Here is an 18,975-nt window from a genome sequence, read left to right on the forward strand (position 1 = left end):
TTTTTAAAGATTATTTGCCATTAGGTTTTACGCCGTGACGTCATTTGACAGCTCGTGTGCACTGTTTACATGGTCTTCGTCGATTGTCGACGAATTTCCCCGAACAAAATCGACAATCGCATCGAACTGTGCTAAGTCCATGTAAACAGTGCACTCCTTTCTAACCTCCAAAACGAGTCGGCGTAAAACCTAATAGTAGTGCTAGAATGTTGTTGTAGGCTGAATAACTAAAGTACAGGTAAGTTTTTCTGTTAAAATACAGCAGTGGTAGCGGATTGAAACCTTCAATTCAAACATCAAATAATTTTTGATTGATTTTGAAATTTTCATTCCAGATGTGTGGCGCCCGGGATTGGACGGCAACGTGCGAAAGGACGCCGTCGGGACGAGGATTCGCCGAAGGCCATCCTGAACCGGCTGATCGGTCACGTCCCGTGCGCGGCCAACGGGTACGCCTCGCTGTCCAGCGTCGACTCCATGAAGGACGTTGTGGCCCAGCTGGCGCGACTGTCGCCCTCGCGAAGCTACATCGTCGTGCTGGAGAACGCCGACCGGGTGCGCGACATGGACCACAACGTGCTGCCAATGTTGCTGCGACTGCCGAAGGTGACCGGGCTGAACGTGTGCGTGCCAGTGCGTGCTGCTCGTGTCGGATTTGCCGTTTGAAAAGTACTTTGTCAGGACGGGGCTCGCGCCGGTAGTGAAGCTGTTTGTGGCCGAGTACAGCAAGAAGGACATTTTGGTGATTATGATGAACGATTTCGAGGCGGTGCGGGAGCAATTAAGGATTGAGTTGGAGTAAGGGTTATTTTGGATGTTTTAGGGCGATTTGTGATACTGATTGGTTGTACTTTTTAGGTCTTACAAGCATGCCAACTTGTCGGAGGAGGAAATTGATAAGCATCTGAAGATTGTGGAGATGCTGACGCCCGATTTCTACGAAAACTACCTCAACATCTTCCTGAACGTGTTCTTCAAGGTGTGTCGCGACTTGAAGGAGCTGCAGCTGGTTGCGCTCGAGTGCTTCCACAAGTACTGCGAACCGGTGCTGGGCGGGACGAAAACCATGACCATGAAACTTGCCCTCGGGACAATCTACATGCGCATGGAGAACGTCAACCAGGAGTTGCTACGTCCCATCACCGTCGACGGCCAGACTTCTTCGGAATCCGTCGAGAAGATGCAAACGATGAAGCGGCTGGCGCAAACCCTGGAACTGCCCTTCTACGTCAAGTTCCTGCTGATTGCGGCGTACCTCGCGAGTCACAACGCCGCCAAGGAGAACAAACGACGGTTTATGAAATATCGCGACAAGCAGAAGAAGCGCCAGAATGAGGAATTTGAACATAGGCGATTTGTGATACTGAACCGGTGCTGGACGGGACGATTGCCGCGGACGACGTGACCCGGCTTTGGCGGAATATTTCTAAAACCATGAAACTTGCCCTCGGGACAATCTTCATGCGCATGGGGAACGTCAACCAGGAGATGCTACGTCCCATCACCGTCGACGGCCAGACTTCTTCGGAATCCGTCGAGTAGATGCAAACGATGAAGCGGCTGGCGCAAAACCTGGAACTGCCCTTCTACGCCAAGTTCCTGCTGATAGCGGCGTACCTCGCGAGTCACAACGCCGCCAAGGAGAACAAACGACGGTTTATGAAATATCGCGACAAGCAGAAGAAGCGCCTCCAGTCGGTCAACGCAAAGGCCAAGGTGTCGAAGAAGATGGCCACCCAGCTGGGACCGAAGGCGTTCACCATCGACCGGCTGTTGGCCATCTTTTACGCCATTCTGGAGAAGAAGGTCGGCCTGACGTGCAACTTGCTGGCGCAAATCTCAACGCTTATTCATCTCAAGTTCCTGAACTTTGCCTCCGGCGAGGGAACCATCATGGACGGCAACGCGCGACTTCAGTGCACCGTACGAATGAACTTTATCGTGCACATCGGCAAGATGGTCGGCTTTAACGTGAGACAATACCTGTGCGATTTCTTCTAAGCTTGCGCTTGCGTGTGTTTGTATTTATTAAACTCAACTTGTTACTATTTTCAATAAATATTGCGGTAAATCCGAGATGTGAATCGTTTCGCTGAGGGTGGTGTCGCGGGACCGCAGCTGAAAGAGGCCATTCTGGAGACACTGGTCGCGCAGCAGCATTCAGTACGGGACGGCTATCGAGTCGAGGTGGTGCAGCTGTTTGGCCAGGGAACGACCGCCGTTACGCTCGGAGCAGTCGAGCACGGGAAGGTTCGCTTTGCGCAGCACGTTGCACAGGTGTTTGGCCTGGTCACGCAACTCCGGCAACAGGGCGGGGCGAGAAAGACAGTTACAACTCAAATCAGAAACAAGAACGCAGTACTTACTGTCGGAAAGACACACGATGCCACACTTGAACGGCGTCAGCTTGCGGTGAACCCTCACGCTTGCATCGCCGCCACTTTCAAACGCATCCAGCACGATCTGCAGCGTGGCCACTTCGACGCACTGACGCAGCCGCAGCATACTGGGCCGAATCCTTTTACTGCTGGTTCGGCCCACCTTGATTCGAAAGTCCCCCAGGTCTTCCTCGAGGTCCGAAATGAAGAACCGGCCCGGATCGCACACGTACCGCATCCACCAAATCTTGCGCTGACGTTGGACCTTGTACATGAACTCGCTGGAGGTCGACGGGTTGATCAGGTATCGGCAGGAGAGCGTGTGACCTTGGTCCAGATTAAGGGTCAAGGAATCATTCAAGGGAACCTTCCCGTTCGCAAATCGCTCCTCAATAAATCCTTTCTCAATAATTATTGATTCTATGTTCCCAAATCTGTTTCTTTTTCTGTTATATTTAGTAACTACCGAAAAAAATTTTTTACATCTTTTTAAACTAACAATACCAAATTTGGCAAAAAAAATGTTGGTCAAACTTAACACTTAATCTTCTTCGGGCGGAACCACCGGAGCTGGAACGCTTACGATGCCGCAGACAGTCCTCCGTAACACTCGCGATCGATTCTCGCCTGCTAACTGCTCCACTGTGCGGATACCGATCCGAGGACGACGAAGAGTGGGACAGCTTTCGGTGGCGTTCCTTACGGTGATGCTTCGAGGACAGCGAACTCGACGATTTACCCGACGAAGATCTGTGCTTGTACCGATGACGGTCCTTTTCCCTGGATCGCGGATCGCGATTCCGGCCTTTATTCTCGTACCACTCGCCATTCGACCGGTGCTTGTCCTTCTTACTACTGATGCAACTTCCATCCAGAGTCTCTACCCACTGGACTGCCACAGCGAACCGCCTTCAGGACACCTAAAACCAAAATTCCTAATTAACTCGAATCACGCAATCCAACAAATTCAACTTACCAGCGACAGCCAAGTGGTTGCTTGCTCATTTTCTTTTTACACTCCTGCAGTCCCCAGCTCGTCTTCTCGATCCGGCCAGCACCTGAACTCTAATTTATCACTCTGCAACAAGAATCTAGCCCCACATTGGAAAATAATCTAAAAAAACATTCAAAAGCTTGAACAATATTAAAAGTTCTATCCGCACCCAGGCAAAGAATGTTTACATTGTCGTATAGGTTGATTTGTCAGCACCTATCTGACAGATGCAAACGAGAGCGCTGATTGGTTGTTTTTCTGTCCTAACGGTTTCTCTCTTTCGCACTGGAAGCATTGAAACATTTCATGCTATCAATCAGCTGTTACCTACACGTTGCGTGAGGATTGGGTGATCATATTTATTTGAAAAAAGTTGTTATTTTTAAATCAGGATTTAAATTTAATCTTGAAAAGTCCAATGTGCAATACTACACGAGTTTGGTCCAATGTGTTAAGTCCTATGTGCAAAATTTGACCTATAAAACGTGTCCTATGTGCACTAATAGGTCGTATGAAACAAATTTCTTCAGAAATCAGTTCAAACTAGACTTTTGATTATTCCTGTTAAATACACTTAAAAAGCATCATGCTAGGTCCATTTGGGCGTTTTTAGAATTGAAAAAAACTCAACCGTGTTTAAATGGGATTTAAAAATGTTCCACAAAACTTCAACGTGAAATTTCTCAGAATGAGGATTTTGCAGATAGGACCTTTTGAAAATTTACTCTAGAATTAGTTCACTTCAATTCTTTAAAGAATTATACAGTACATGTTCGGTAACTGGGCTGAGAACGTAGCCCAGTCACCGAATGCTGCTCGCTAACTAGGCTGAACGAAAAATAACGAGGGGACCACCGATGCATAATATTTTGCAAATAAAATATAAAATAAATTTTACTCACATTTATTTACAATGCATACTTCTCATATTTCTCTAATTGTGATTTAATTGCAATGGAGCACCCGCCATCGAGGGTTTTTGCTTTTTTCAACAATGTATTTCTTATGGAGCAAACTGTCAAAAACTGCGCGACGGGTGCTCTATTGGAGACATACATATCTAGAGTTTTTTTTGAAAGGACCTATAAGCTATTGTCTTTCATATGTTTATAGGACCTAATAAAAAAAAAGTCTGGATATGCTGGCTGAAAGAATCCGAATTACAGCTTTTTGTGTATTCATTAAGTTTTTTTAGTCCTGCTAAGGCTTCGGATAATCGAGTCTGGACTTTATTGGGTTGGGATTTCCACGTGGTTTGTGGATGGTCCCGTTCTTTGTCGTACTGGTCATGTGTAACATAAATACTTGCACCTTTTTTCTATCCGTATACTATAGTTGTTCCTTGCGAAAGTAATAAAACAAGCATATGGTTTGGACCAGAGTTATTTAGTGTAATTTGAATAATTTCCCATAAGAAGCTGACTTACCGTGTCTTTATTAAACATTTTAAAGTTATATTTATTTTGTAATTGTCATTACCTTTTTATTTAATAGGTTAAAAGTACATGTTAAAAATAATACTTTTGGTCAGTTTATCTTATTTTTGACAAAAATACATATGAGCCGGACTAGCTTCGAGCGGCAGTGCTAGTCCCCACGATCTAACTCAGTGGTTCTCAACCTTATTCGATCCATTCCTCCTTGGCTGATATTTATGAACTTAATTCCTCCCCATTAATTTCTAATGAATTTGTATCTTTGCACAAATGAAATAATGTGGGAGCATTTGTATTTTAAATTATTGCTATTTTTACAGCCTCCTGGAATCATCTTAATTATATATATTATCATTACAAAATAATATGCTTATTAGATATTACAATACAGACTAACACTTACACATACAAACTTCCAAAACATTTTATACATTATGCATTCAATCATTTTCATCGGCCCGATGAAAGTCCCCTAACCCTCATTCCAAACCTCCCAAAAATATTCCGTTCACTTTAAAAAGTCGCATGGGTTCCCTGCACTTTTGCCACTAGTGAACAACAAAACATCCTCCCAAATCCCCACGGGACTGTATGGGCGTAGCCTTGGAGCACAGTGTGGAAATTTACGTTCTCAGATATTTTTGGTTGTACCGGGCAGCAATCAAATTGTCTAAGAATATTGAATTGACCATTGTGGCACCCCCTACAGCGTGGTGCAGACCCGTAATGCTATGCTATGCTATGCTATGCTTTGCACAAATGAAATAATGTGGGCTTTTGACAACATGTTTTTTTCTATGCTCGTAACAATACAAATACTTATAGCATTTTTCCAATCCTTTTTTATAAGCATATTTATTGTGATTTTATATTTATTCAATAATCTTTTAAAACTGTTCATGTATGTAGTAAAGGTGCAAATACCCACAGACATCAATAAAAAAATAGATAAATGAATTAAAGAAAGTGTATTTTCTTGTTTAACAATAAAGAAAACATCAGATAAAATATTATTTGAAAACTTTCTTGTTTTTCAAAGTTTGCATAATTAGTAGATAATTTTATCATAAAACAGAATGAATCTAAAACCTCATAAACATATTTTGTAAAGTACTGCTCCAGTTTAAAAGAATTTAAATTTGATTTAATTTTCAAAGAATTGTAAGTTATTAATGAACTAAAACTTACAAACACAAAAATAAATAATCTGACAAAAAAAAGAACTTCTCAACCCAAAAACGCGTTAAGATTATTTTTTTTTATATTCTCAAAAACTGCCCAGTGCTTGTCACATTAATTCTCTTTTTTTATTTAGTAGGCTCATTTTTGAAATCAAGAATAAACATAGTTTTATACGGCAGTTCTCTAGGATTCCGATTTTCAATGTTATAATATGAAACATTCGTGAAATTTTCCGATCTTTTCGAAAACAATATTTTCAACTTTTTAAAATCAAGACTAACATTTTTTAAGGACGTAAAATTGAGTTTTTGGCCCTTTTAAAATGTTAGTCTTGATTTGAAAATATTGTTTTCGAAAAGATCGGAAAATTTCACAAATGTTTCATATTATAACATTGAAAATCGGACCATTAGTTGCTGAGATATCGACATTGAAAAATGGTGGGCTGTTTAGGTGAGACTTAGAAAACATCAATTTTCCTGTTTTTAAACCTTTGCATTGCAATATCTCAGCAACTAAAGATCGTATCATCAAAGTCCGAATAAGCAAAATATAGAGAATTTTCTCAGTTTTTCAAAAATATTTTTTTTCAGAAGTGGGCAAACATGTGCACTAATTTAAAAAAATGAAAAACTGCGACTATTTTGAAAAAAGTTACATAAAAATGGCTATAACTTGAAAACGGTGCACTTTATCAAAATTTCACTGGAGTACTTTTTGATTGCAAATTCAATTTTACATCAAAAAATGAAGTTGAAAAATTTTTGCGACCAATATTTCGATTTTTCGAAAAAATTAGTATTGATAAAAAAAATTCATAACTCGGTCAATGATTTTTTGCACAACCTGGAAATTTCTGAAAAGTTGGCATTTGATGTCCTCCAAAACATATCAAAAAATAAAAAAAAATTAAAAATAGTGTTTTTTTTGCAAATCAAGTTTTAGTGATAAAAAGTTAAATAAAAAAATCACCATTTTTTTTTACCGTGTATCATTTTTTTCTAGTGTAGTCCGTATCCATACCTGCAACTTTGCCGAAGACACCAAATCGATCAGAAAATTCCTTCAAAAGATACAGATTTTTGAATTTTCATACATCATTTTTGTATTTGTATGGAACCGTGGTGTAGGGGTAAGCGTGGTTGCCTCTCACCCAGTCGGCCTGGGTTTGATCCCAGAAGGTCCCGGTGGCAAATTTTGAGACGAGATTTGTCTGATCACGCCTTCCGTCGGACAGGGAAGTGAATGTTGGCCCCGGACTAACCTAGAGGTTAGGTCGTTAGCTCCGTCCAGGTGTAGGAGTCGTCTCCCTGGGTCCCGTCTCGGTGGAGTCGCTGGTAGGCAGTTGGACTCACAATCCAAAGGTCGTCAGTTCGAATCCCGGGGTGGATGGAAGCTAAGGTGTAAAAAGAGGTTTGCAATTGCCTCAACAATCAAGCCTTCGGACACCTAGTTTCGAGTAGGAATCTCGTAATCGAGAACGCCAAGGCAATGCTGTAGAGCGAACAATTTGATTTGATGTTTGATGGAAAATTATATGGACAAACTAATGATGCAAAATGGCTTCTTTGGGCATACCGAAGGCACCAAAAAAGTTTCAGTCGGATTAAAAAATACAAAAATTAAAATTGAAGAAAAAAGACCGATTTCGTAGAGAATTGCTCATATATGTCAAGTTTGATTTAAGAAACCCTATTTCATAATTAATGATGTTTATGAGGGTGCCTCAACTCACAACATTTATTTAAAACACTTGAATAAATATGTTTAAAAAACCTTTTCATTGTTAAAGAGTAAATCATGTTTGAAATAATATAAAAAAACATGTGTCCTTCTCAATTCGTTTTTTTTATAACTCGACGAAACTTCTCATTTATTAGATAATTATTTTGGAATTTTTACTTTTAGTGCAGATAAGATAAGATAAGATAAGATAAGGGAATTTCTCTCCGGTTGAGAAACACTGATCTAACTCATGCCGAAGAATTTCAAAGGAGACGCATGGTGATTAAGTGGTGTTACTTCTTGCATTTTTCTCAACTCAATTTAACAATTTCAAGGGCAGTCATCGTATAATTAGTGAAAAAAATTTCTGCTCCTGTCATTTTTATGAAGTTTTCCTTTTTTGTAACTTTAAGTGAAATTAAAATTTAATTTCTGACGAATTAGTTCGTACGGTTTGTGTTTGGTCATAATCTCGGTGCGCGTCAGGTGAAGATGTAGGAAAAAGGTTTATCTGTGCTGGAGAAGGAAGTGTCCGCGTGTGTTCACGAAGAAGACCATCAACCGCGTGAATACCTACATTCGCGTTACGGGCAGTTTTATGCCAGATGTGGGCCGGGTGCCGATAGCCATCAAGTCTCAATCATCTGTGAAGGCCCAGCGGAAGCTGGCCAAGTGCACAAGTAGTTACATGGAGCCGACTGAGAAGAATATCTCGGATGGATCGCGGGAAAATATCAGGAATCGCGGGCGGAGAAGTAAAGCAACTCAAGAATGAAGATTTGAATCAACCATGACTTCAAGATGAACATTTTGAAGCTCGTCTCTAATCTGAAATCTATGTGAAGACACTGATGTTTGGTGAGACCTTTCCATTTTAATACAAAAACACATGCATTTACACAAACATATTGACAATTCATTGAAGACAACCACGCCAACCTTATTATATACGCGGTAGGGTGTTCCCTCGGTCGTTCGCTGTGAGTTGTGGATTGCCTGCTTCTCTAATGAAAGTTCGACAGAGGGGGCATGCTTATTAATTTCTCGTCGCTCCATACCCTCAGTGACGTGATGGGAACAAGGGCGTCTATGCAAAGTGTCCCTACACCCGCTACAAATTTCCGGCGCTTGAGGAGGGAAGAGGGTAACCATTTTGATCTATGCGTCGGTATTTGTAGCACCAAAATTCGTGCAAAAAAACTTGTGCACGTGGGTGTACAGATTACGGAGTAAAAGATGATCGAATTGTTCACCTAGCGCTCACATGTGTTTCGGGATCAAGTTGCCTGCGGGTATGGGGATCATACATACATACATACATTCAAGGGCAGTCATCGTAGAATTAGCTAATACTCACATTTTACTATAGTTTTATGTAACATCACTATGATTTTGCTTACTTTTAGTTAGTGGTAGCATTTTTCCTTTTTTTTTTGTTAATCAACACACACAGCATTTTAGTCACATGGCGTCGGGAGCTTATATGTTATACATTTCTGTTGTTGCTGTTGTTGCACAAGTGCGAAGCGAAACACTATTTACAAAGTTTTTGGTTGTTGTTGTTCTACGTATGTTTTATGTTTTGCAGCTATTTGCTATAACTACCATTTGGTGGGCTTTGTCCACCACCATAATCACGTGCCAGCAGCATTTCACATTAATCAATTCGTTTGCAATCTTTTCCGGTTAGTTTTGGCACACACTTTTGTTTCATTTTAACTATAAGTCTTTCATCTTATGCTTATTTTTACAATACAGTTTAGTGTTTTTTAGTTGGCCTTACAAATAATTAACTTTACGATTGAACTAAGTGCCCAGCGTTTGGCGTACTTTCGGTTGGTTTCAGTTGACAAGCAATTGATGTAGGTTTTTTGGGGTATAATTTGATTTTCTTTAATGGTATGTCTTGAACATTAGTTGCATCTTGTGTTAGGACGCTACTGATTGTTCGTTTAATTTGATTTGCGATTTGTACTTATTTATGGTAACATGTACGTAGTTTTTAACTTCTTCCGTAGCTATTTACAGGACTTTGTTTTGTGCTATCACTATGTAGAAATTAATTTCGCTAAACGAGGATAAGATCTTACCAACTTGCGCATAGAGTAGTAGGTAAGAGAGCGTTTTCTTCGACAAGGAGGGACGTGATTAAACTTACAGAGTGATAGGCCTTAGCATGTAGGTAAAATGTTGATGTAATTAGTAACATATACGCATCTTAGGGACTATTTCATACACTAGAACAGAGACGATGCTGGAGGCTGTGATTACACACACGCTGATTTTACGGCCTGGCGCGAGGGATTCTGCCATAGACTAATATTCAAGACTAGATCCTCAAGGATCAATTTCAGCCTAGAATAATCGTCTATGCTAAAGTTACGTACTCACGCGATGGTTATCCAATGCCCTCTTTCCACTGAAGCAATATGTATCGTATCGTATCACACTTATCGCCTCGCACATCGATTATCGTAGGCTGATGCGAATCGATTTTAAATTAAAGCAAAAAGCGCGTTTTGCATGCCTCTATAGCGCAGGTGTGCTTCATCATAATGATTGTGAGTAATAATTATATCGTACAGCTTCATTTAGGCGCATAACGCCGACGACGTTACTTTGCGATGCAATTTTGTATGTGTGTGTGTTTGTATGCTTATCCTTTTTGCAGTAGGTTTTATGTACAGAATGATGTTCTCAGGTGAGAAATTTGATCACGTTTTTTGCCATAATAACAGCTGGAATGCGTTTGAAATCTGGATCATCAATTTGCAATATTCACAGCGTTTTCATGTTGGTGATGCGTGATATTGCATTAATTTATTTTTGGGAATTTTCTCTCCAAATTAGTTCTGGTTTTAAAGTGTGTTTCAAGATTGGAATTTATGGTTCCGGATTTGCGATCGTTTTTTTATCTAGCTTATCTTTGAAAACTTAATGGGGGCCTAAATTAAACATTTTATATTTATTTGACTAGAATGAAATGCATTGGTTTTTTTTATCATCACACATACACGGAGAGACTGTGCCCAGAAATTTTAACAATTAAAATTGTTGATTTTACTTTCGTAAATTTCACAAAAACGTACTTGTTACGGCCAATTTTCAGTTGAATCAACCAAAATTCAGTAATAATTTAATAACCTGTTTGTTGAAAATGCTAAAGGCAAAAAGCTAACAGATTTCCCGAACTCGAATGAACGTGCTCGACTGTTAGCTTTGGTTTTAGAAAAATCAAGATTTTTTGGTTAAATGTAAATATCAATTGGTTGATTATTTAAAAGATGAACTTGGGTTTGTTTACGTTTGTCATTTGAAGTCAGGATTCGAACAAGAGCGGTCGATTTGTTGAGTTTGTGTTGTTAATTGTGAAGTGAGAGAATGTGAAAGGTGAAAATCACACTATTTGGCTAATGTTGAAGTGCAAATCGAAGTGAACACTGTTACAACTGTGGAGGTGCAATTGGTGAGTAAGTTTGTTGATGATTTCTTTGCAGGTGATAAACTATGAAGAACAAGACGAGGACATTCGCAATGAGGACCTCTGATGTGAGGGGACTTTATGACAATGTTTTAAGGAAAGGGAAGGGCAGTGAAAGGAAGAGGTGGGCGAACTCTTGCACGACAATACTTGCACGGGCAAATTTAACAAAAGGTTGGTTAATCTAAGTAAGTATGGATTTATTTTTACATAACAATTTATCTGTTGTGATTTTAATTAGAAAACTGAATAATCAAAAACCTTCGTGCTTACGATGGATACAATTTTAATGAACAATTTTTTTCAGAATCATCAACCATAAAATATATGGAAATGAGTACACATAATATAAAAATAAAAATGAGATGATGGGAAATGTCTAAAAAATAAAATTTATAAAAGATATACAAAAGAAGATAGAAATATTTTAAAAATGCTGTTAATAGAAGACTGCTAAATAAACTGGTAAGTAAAACTCAAAATATTGTTTTCAGGAAACGGAGCATTATTGATATTTCTTCTTTCCTCATTATAATTACATTTATTTACGATCCTTATTTCAGTTTATAGACAAAATTAAGGATTTTGTATCAAATTACTAATAAATTTTATATGTCTATTTGCAGCAAAAGGTTCGTTTTGGTGTAAATTCTGTGTGGAAAATAACTAAACCTGAGACCGTTGTAGATGATGATGACTTATCGGATGATTGCACAGTGATGGTAAGTGAATACAACACTTAATTTTATACAACATAATAACTTACTTGGTGAAATATCTTCAAGGAATTCACGAGAAATTAAACATCTTTTATAAATATGTTTAACAAAATTTGTAATTGGGTAATTCTCTACCAACTCACACGAAATCGGGAAAAGTTGCCCCGACCCCTCTTCGATTTGCGTGAAACTTTGTCCTAAGGGGTAACTTTTGTCTGTGATCACGAATCCGAGGTCCGTTTTTTGATATCTCGTGACGGAGGGGCGGTACGACCCCTTCCATTTTTGAACATGCGAAAAAAGAGGTGTTTTTCAATAATTTGCAGCCTGAAACGGTGATGAGATAGAAATTTGGTGTCAAAGGGACTTTTATGTAAAATTAGACGCCCGATTTGATGGCGTACTCGAATTCCGAAAAAACGTATTTTCATCGAAAAAACACTAAAAAGTTTTAAAAATTCTCCCATTTTCCGTTACTCGACTGTAAAAAATTTTGGAACATGTCATTTTATGGGAAATTTAATGTACTTTTCGAATCTACATTGTCCCAGAAGGGTCATTTTTTCATTTAGAACAAAATTTTTCATTTTAGAATTTCGTGTTTTTTCTAACTTTGCAGGGTTATTTTTTAGAGTGTAACAATGTTCTACAAAGTTGTAGAACAGACAATTACAAAAATTTTGATATATAGACATAAGGGGTTTGCTTATAAACATCACGAGTTATCGCGATTTTACGAAAAAAAGTTTTGAAAAAGTTGGTCGTCATCGATCATGGCCATTCATGGTCACCCGCGACAGACACGGACGACGAAACAAAGAGAAACGCAAAAAGTAACTTTTTCAAAACTTTTTTTCGTAAAATCGCGATAACTCGTGATGTTTATAAGCAAACCCCTTATGTCTATATATCAAAATTTTTGTAATTGTCTGCTCTACAACTTTGTAGAACATTGTTACACTCTAAAAAATAACCCTGCAAAGTTAGAAAAAACACGAAATTTTAAAATGAAAAATTTTGTTCTAAATGAAAAAATGACCCTTCTGGGACAATGTAGATTCGAAAAGTACATCAAATTTCCCATAAAATGACATATTCCAAATTTTTTTACAGTCGAGTAACGGAAAATGGGAAAATTTTTGAAACTTTTTTAGTGATTTTTTCGATGAAAAATACGTTTTTTCGGAATTCTGAGTACGCCATCAAATCGGGCGTCTAATTTTACATAAAAGTCCCTTTGACACCAAATTTCTATCTCATCACCGTTTCAGGCTGCAAATTATTGAAAAACACCTCTTTTTTCACATGTTCAAAAATGGAAGGGGTCGTACCGCCCCTCCGTCACGAGATATCAAAAAACGGACCTCGGATTCGTGATCAGGGACAAAAGTTACCCCTTAGGACAAAGTTTCACGCAAATCGAAGAGGGGTCGGGGCAACTGCTGTGTGAGTTGGCGGAGAATTACCCTAATATGTTTTATTATTATTTTTTTAGATTTATGCAACGTATTGTACGATCAGTACCTAGCTGGACTCGGTCACTGGAAACGACCGGCGGCTCAGTGACCGACGAAATAGGCGGCGGGCCAGATGCGGGCATAAAAATGTCAAAATCTCTTCCCCCCTCACTTCGTCTCACCATCCAGCTGCAGATTTGTTGACAAACAAACGGAGCACGCGGTCGCATGATGGCGGCATCGAGCCAGAATTAGGGGTGATCATGTGATTAAAAATGAAAGTTTTTTCAAGAAAAATAATACTTTTCCGACCGATTAAAAAAATTCGGAGCATGTTCAAACAATTATTCCTGATGTCGGAGAAGTGATAAAAAAGCAAAATTTTAATCCATAATTTTTCTATAAATTGATTTTTTTCACTCCAACTGGGAACCCCTAGGTCTATCCACGAACGTTTCCAATGACCGTGAGAAGATGCCAGAAAATCCAGCTACGAGCTAAATCCACAATATTTTTTTTCAAACTTTAATCAAACTTTACATGTTTTATAACAACAGATAATAAAAAGTTTTGTTTTGATGCTTTTTAACAGTAATTTAATAACTTCATGCAAAAAAAAAAACAAATTAGTACAAAAAGTTAAAATTTTAGGCAGAATAAATGCGAATATAAAAACACCCAGCATTAATTTGTGAGGCATTATTATAAAATTTACTGCAAATTCAATAAAAATATTGCTAACAATAGCTAATTATTGACTACATGCACGAATGTTTTTTTCTGTATTTAAGTAAGACATTAGTTAAAATTATAGCTAGAAATTCAGCCCGGCCTGTATCGTTAGATAATTAAAGAAAATATATATCGACACTAACAAAAATTATGTTTAATTAAGAAATGTTTTGTTATAATTGACTAATAATTTGCAGCATGCAAAAATATTTCAGTTAATAAAACGAAAAAAATTGTTGAAAAATAGTTGAAAAGTATGGCCCAGCCTGTTTTTTACAGAATATTCCACAATATTTCAGCTTAAAACAAAAAAAAATTAGTTAATTTTCTGAAAAAATATTCTAGCAGTCGACTGCTAGAATTTTTCGGCCATTTAACCAACGAAAATGGCAATTCCAACTATTTTTTTAGTTAATTTTAGTTACTGGTGGTCAGCAATTTTGGGTTAACAAAATCAACAATCGATTGTTGAAAAAAAGCTGTGTAAAAAATTAACCCATACTTTTAGTTAAATTAACCAAGATTTTCTTAGATTTGCCCTGGCCGGTCTCTCCGTGTACAGCTATTAACAATCGTTTTTTCTATTTTGGTTTCTTTAAAATGGGTAATTCTCCGCCAACTCACACATCAGTTGCCCCGACCCCTCTTCGGTTTGCGTGAACCTTGGTCCCAAGGGGTAACTTTTGTCCCTGATCTCGAATCCGAGGTCCGTTTTTTGATATCTCGTGAAAGAGGGGAGGTACGACCCCTTTCATTTTTGAGCATGCGAAAAAAGAGGTGTTTTGAATAATTTGCAGTCTGAAACGGTGATGAGATAGAAATTTAGTATCAAAATGCAGGGGAAATATACCCATTTTAATCACTCTAAGCCGTTCGACCAATTCTCATCACTTTTGCCGTTTTCCGCTATTAAATCAACATTTTCAGATGTATCAACAATGGATAGTTTCTTGCTCACTTTTATTTGAGCTATTTATTACTTTGGAACAGTCAAAAACACTTTATAAAAGCTGTAATTAATGATCAAAGTGCTGATAGGCCGATAATAGAAATAGACTGAGAAAGGGCATAGTTCCCCTATGTTATGTTAAATTGAACGCTCGATTTAATGGCGTACTCAGAATTCCAAACACTAAAAAAACACTAAAAAGTTTTAAAAACTCTGCCATTTTCCGTTACTCAACTGTGCAAAATATTGGAACATGGCAGTGCGTGGCCGAATGGTTACGCTGTCCGCTTTGTAAGCGGATGATTCTGGGTTCGATTCCCATCTGCTGCAACCTTCCATCGGATGAGGAAGTAAAATGTCGGTCCCGGCATTGGTTGTTGTTAGGCCGTTAAGTCATTCCAGGTGTAGGAGTCGTCTCCATGTCATAAGTACAAACAACACACCAAACCAAGCCTACTCTGGTGGAATCGCTGGCGGCGTTTGACTCGCAATCCAAAGGTCGTCAGTTCAAACACTGGGGTGGAAGGTTCCTTGGAGTAGAAAGAGGTTTGGGTGCTCTCCCCATTCAAGCCTTCGGACTCCTAGGTTCGAGCAGAAAACTTGCAATAGAGACCACAAAAGACCCGGGGGTCGTTAATGTGGATGGTTTGATTTGATGTCATTTTAAGAGAAACTTTATGTACTTTTCGAATCTACATTATCCCAGAAAGGTCCTTTTTTCATTTAGAACAAAATTTTTCATTTTAAAATTTCGCGTTTTTCTAACTTTGCAGAGTTATTTTTTCGAGTGTAACAAAATTGTACAAAGTTGTAGAGCAGACAATCACAAAAATGTTGAAATATAAACATAAGGGGTTTGCTTATAAACATCACGAGTTAAAAAGTTTTGAAGTTTTTGTCACGAAAAAAAGTTTTGAAAAAGTTGGTCATCGTTGAACATGGCCGTTCATGGTCACCCGCGACAGACTCGGACGACGAAACAAAGAGAAACGCAAAAAGTATATTTTTTTTTTCGGAATTCCAATTACGCCATTAAATCGGGCGTTCAATTTTACATTAAAGTCCTTTTGACACTAAATTTCTATCTCATCACCGTTTCAGGCTGCAAATTATTGAAACCACCTCTTTTTTCGCATGCTCAAAAATGAAAGGGGTCGTCACAAGATATCAAAAGCGGAACTTGGATTGGTGATCAGGGACAAAAGTTACCCCGAAGTTAACTAATGGTACGTTCGTTTGATGGCTAGTTCCACACTGAGTGCCGCACTCAGAGCTGTCAAAGTGTTTCTTTGAAGAAACTCGCGCTAGTTCCGCACGAGTTTCGCCGCCATCTTGGAACTGAAACTCTAGTGCCGCACTCGATATTTTGTCAGTTTCATGCGAGTTCCACGCGCACTGACAAATGACGTTCGATTGAACCAAAACTGGCACCGACGAGTGCGGCACTCAGTGCCGCACCGGCTCTTCAAACGAACGTACCATAAGTACGGCGTTGGGTTGTTGGGGAAAAGTTAAGTTCGGCTATTACAAATGTTATTCAAAGAGTTTGTACCTCGGCCCGGATCTTAGTTAAGTGGGGAGGGAAATAGGGGGTTTATGCAGTGCTATCCAAACTTTTAAAATTATTTATAATTCATGAACAGTTGTAAAAAGCCTAAAAGTACTTCAAATGTTGAAAAGACATTGTTTCAGTCAACAAGTTTATAATGCAAATCATCAACAGCATCATCAATTTTACTATCAATGTTTTATTTAACCACGTCGGCTATAAAAACTTTTGTAGTTTTTAACGAATTGAAATTTTGAAAGAATAAACCATACACAGTAAAAAATAATGTAAATTTGGAAGCTGTAATTTTGGAAGGTTGAATATTACTTCTTTTATGATGTAATTTTACCTCAATTTAGACAGAAAAAGTTACATTACACCAGATAAGTGTTAAAATTACACATTTCCAGAGGTAAAATTACACATTTTTTCTGACATAAAAGATGTACCCCTTCCCAGATGTAATATTACAATGATTTTTTTTTTCTGTGTACAATATTTTTGCAAGCTTCAGCATTTTGTAGATCTGAACAAAATCTACAAATTGCTTTTAAAAGATTGCTAAAATGTTGCGTCGTTTCAGAGAGATCGACAAATTAGAAAAACGTTACGCATCGCGTAAAAAGAGGTTTCTCTGTATATAAAAAAGACAAAAATGTTTAATTTTGCAGCGCAAAAAAAAAAATTGTAGCGCATCAACCGGAATTTTCAAGTATTAAGGCCCCAGAAGCTAGCCTGAAAATTTGAGCTAATCTGGTTATGGTTTAGTGGGCCCAGCTTTGGCCTGAAATTAACCTGGAATTAAATATCGTCTGTTGTGTGCTATCTTGTGACAACGACCATTTAGTACTATTCGATAAAATCGATTTTTAAACTATGATGATGATGATAGAGCCAAACTTTTTGAAGCAATCGGTTTGTATACTATCGCTCAACAAAAGCTCCAAGTTTCAACTAATTTGGTTACACCAGTTAAAAGATACAGTAAATTATGAAAACAAAAATCTGAAAAGCACGTGTCACAAGTGTGTTTTGAAAGTAAAATTGTACTACGTGTTACAAGTGTGCACAGAAGTCTCATACAAACTTAAATAGGCTTAAATCAATAGTTTAACCGACTTAGTCAATATATTTTCAAAAACAAAAGATTGCATTGCCTTACGAAAGTGTGTATCAACAGAAATTTGTGAAAAACAAGAAAATTTTTCCACATTTTCCAACAACATGTATGACGTGTCACAAGTGTGTATTGCGATATCCGGGAAACGGAAGCCGTCATTAATTCATTTTCGACCAAAATGGTCTATGTCACAAGAGAGCACACAACAGATGATATGTTATTTATTTATTTTTCTCTTTTAACACCTTCTTCTAGAAAGTTTTCCTAGACCCGACAAAATTTTCTCTTAGAGATTTCTCATAGGTTTTGATCTCATGGCAAAGCGCTAAGAATTGATCCCGAAAAGAAAAGGTGATTTTTTTGAAAATGCTCCTAAGTTTTGTCAGGCAAAATATACATTTTGTATCTCTTCGGGATCAATTCTTAGCGCTTTGCGATGTTCTAAAAAGTTGTTCTCCGGGTCCAATTTTATAAGAAACTTAAGAATAGGAGAATTTGATAAGGTTTGTGGAAACTTTCTCTAAGATGATGTTAAATGTGAAAATTCCTCTTGGTATAGGTACCAAAAATTGTTTAAAATTCCATTCTAACTTCAAGTCAAAACTGGAGCTACTAAACCTTTACCAAATTAGGTCAAATTTTCAGGCTAATTAGACTGATAATTGTAGTTGATTTTTTTAAACGTTTCATCGGTAAGTACGGGAAACCATGTCGGTGAAAAATTTGACGGGATTTGACACTTCTTCGTCAAATGTCAGCCTGTGCTATTAAATTTGTGTGAGGAATGTTTCTATTAAATCCACCAAAATTGTAAGTTTAACAATACAATTTCGTACTTTTTTGTTTGGTCATGAGGGTGACCTGTGCTAGGGTGGCCCAAAAATGATAATTTTCGTAAATTTTCACAAAAAAAGTACATTTTTCAAAAAATCATAACTTTGAGCCGTTTCAATCTAAGCTGTCTTGGACGTAAATGGAAATTTATTAGTTAAGCTTTTACGAAAAAATAGTTTAATGTCCAAAAAAATGCATCCCATTATTTAAAAAAGTCGTATGAAAATTTAAAATGAATCGTGTCGAGACCAAAGAGCCTACGACTGAAAATATTTTTAATCGAAAAAATTTCACATAGCAAAGTAAAAAACATTGAGATTTCAACCCATCCATTCCGAAATATATTTTTTTAAATAAAAAAAAACTGGGGTTTTAGGCGTGCAGCGCGCGATATTCAAAAAGTAGCGGAAACGGTAAAC

At 38.0% G+C, this 18,975-nt stretch overlaps 1 protein-coding gene and 1 pseudogene across 1 annotated transcript; one reads left to right on the forward strand and one right to left on the reverse strand.

Moving 5' to 3' along the window:
• Nucleotides 1–75: 75 nt before the first annotated feature.
• Nucleotides 76–2,033, forward strand: LOC6043668 (annotated as a pseudogene).
• LOC6054712 lies at nt 2,023–3,383 on the reverse strand. Its single transcript, XM_038250792.1, has 3 exons — nt 3,355–3,383; nt 2,962–3,287; nt 2,023–2,705 (listed from the first exon to the last, which is right to left on the reverse strand). The coding sequence occupies exons 1-3, from the start codon at nt 3,381–3,383 to the stop codon at nt 2,161–2,163; spliced, it is 900 nt and encodes a 299-aa protein (XP_038106720.1). The 3' UTR covers nt 2,023–2,160.
• Between the last annotated feature and the right edge of the window lie 15,592 nt (nt 3,384–18,975).

The sequence above is a fragment of the Culex quinquefasciatus genome, chromosome 2 (assembly GCF_015732765.1).
Source record: "Culex quinquefasciatus strain JHB chromosome 2, VPISU_Cqui_1.0_pri_paternal, whole genome shotgun sequence".
Classification (NCBI taxonomy): domain Eukaryota; kingdom Metazoa; phylum Arthropoda; class Insecta; order Diptera; family Culicidae; genus Culex; species Culex quinquefasciatus.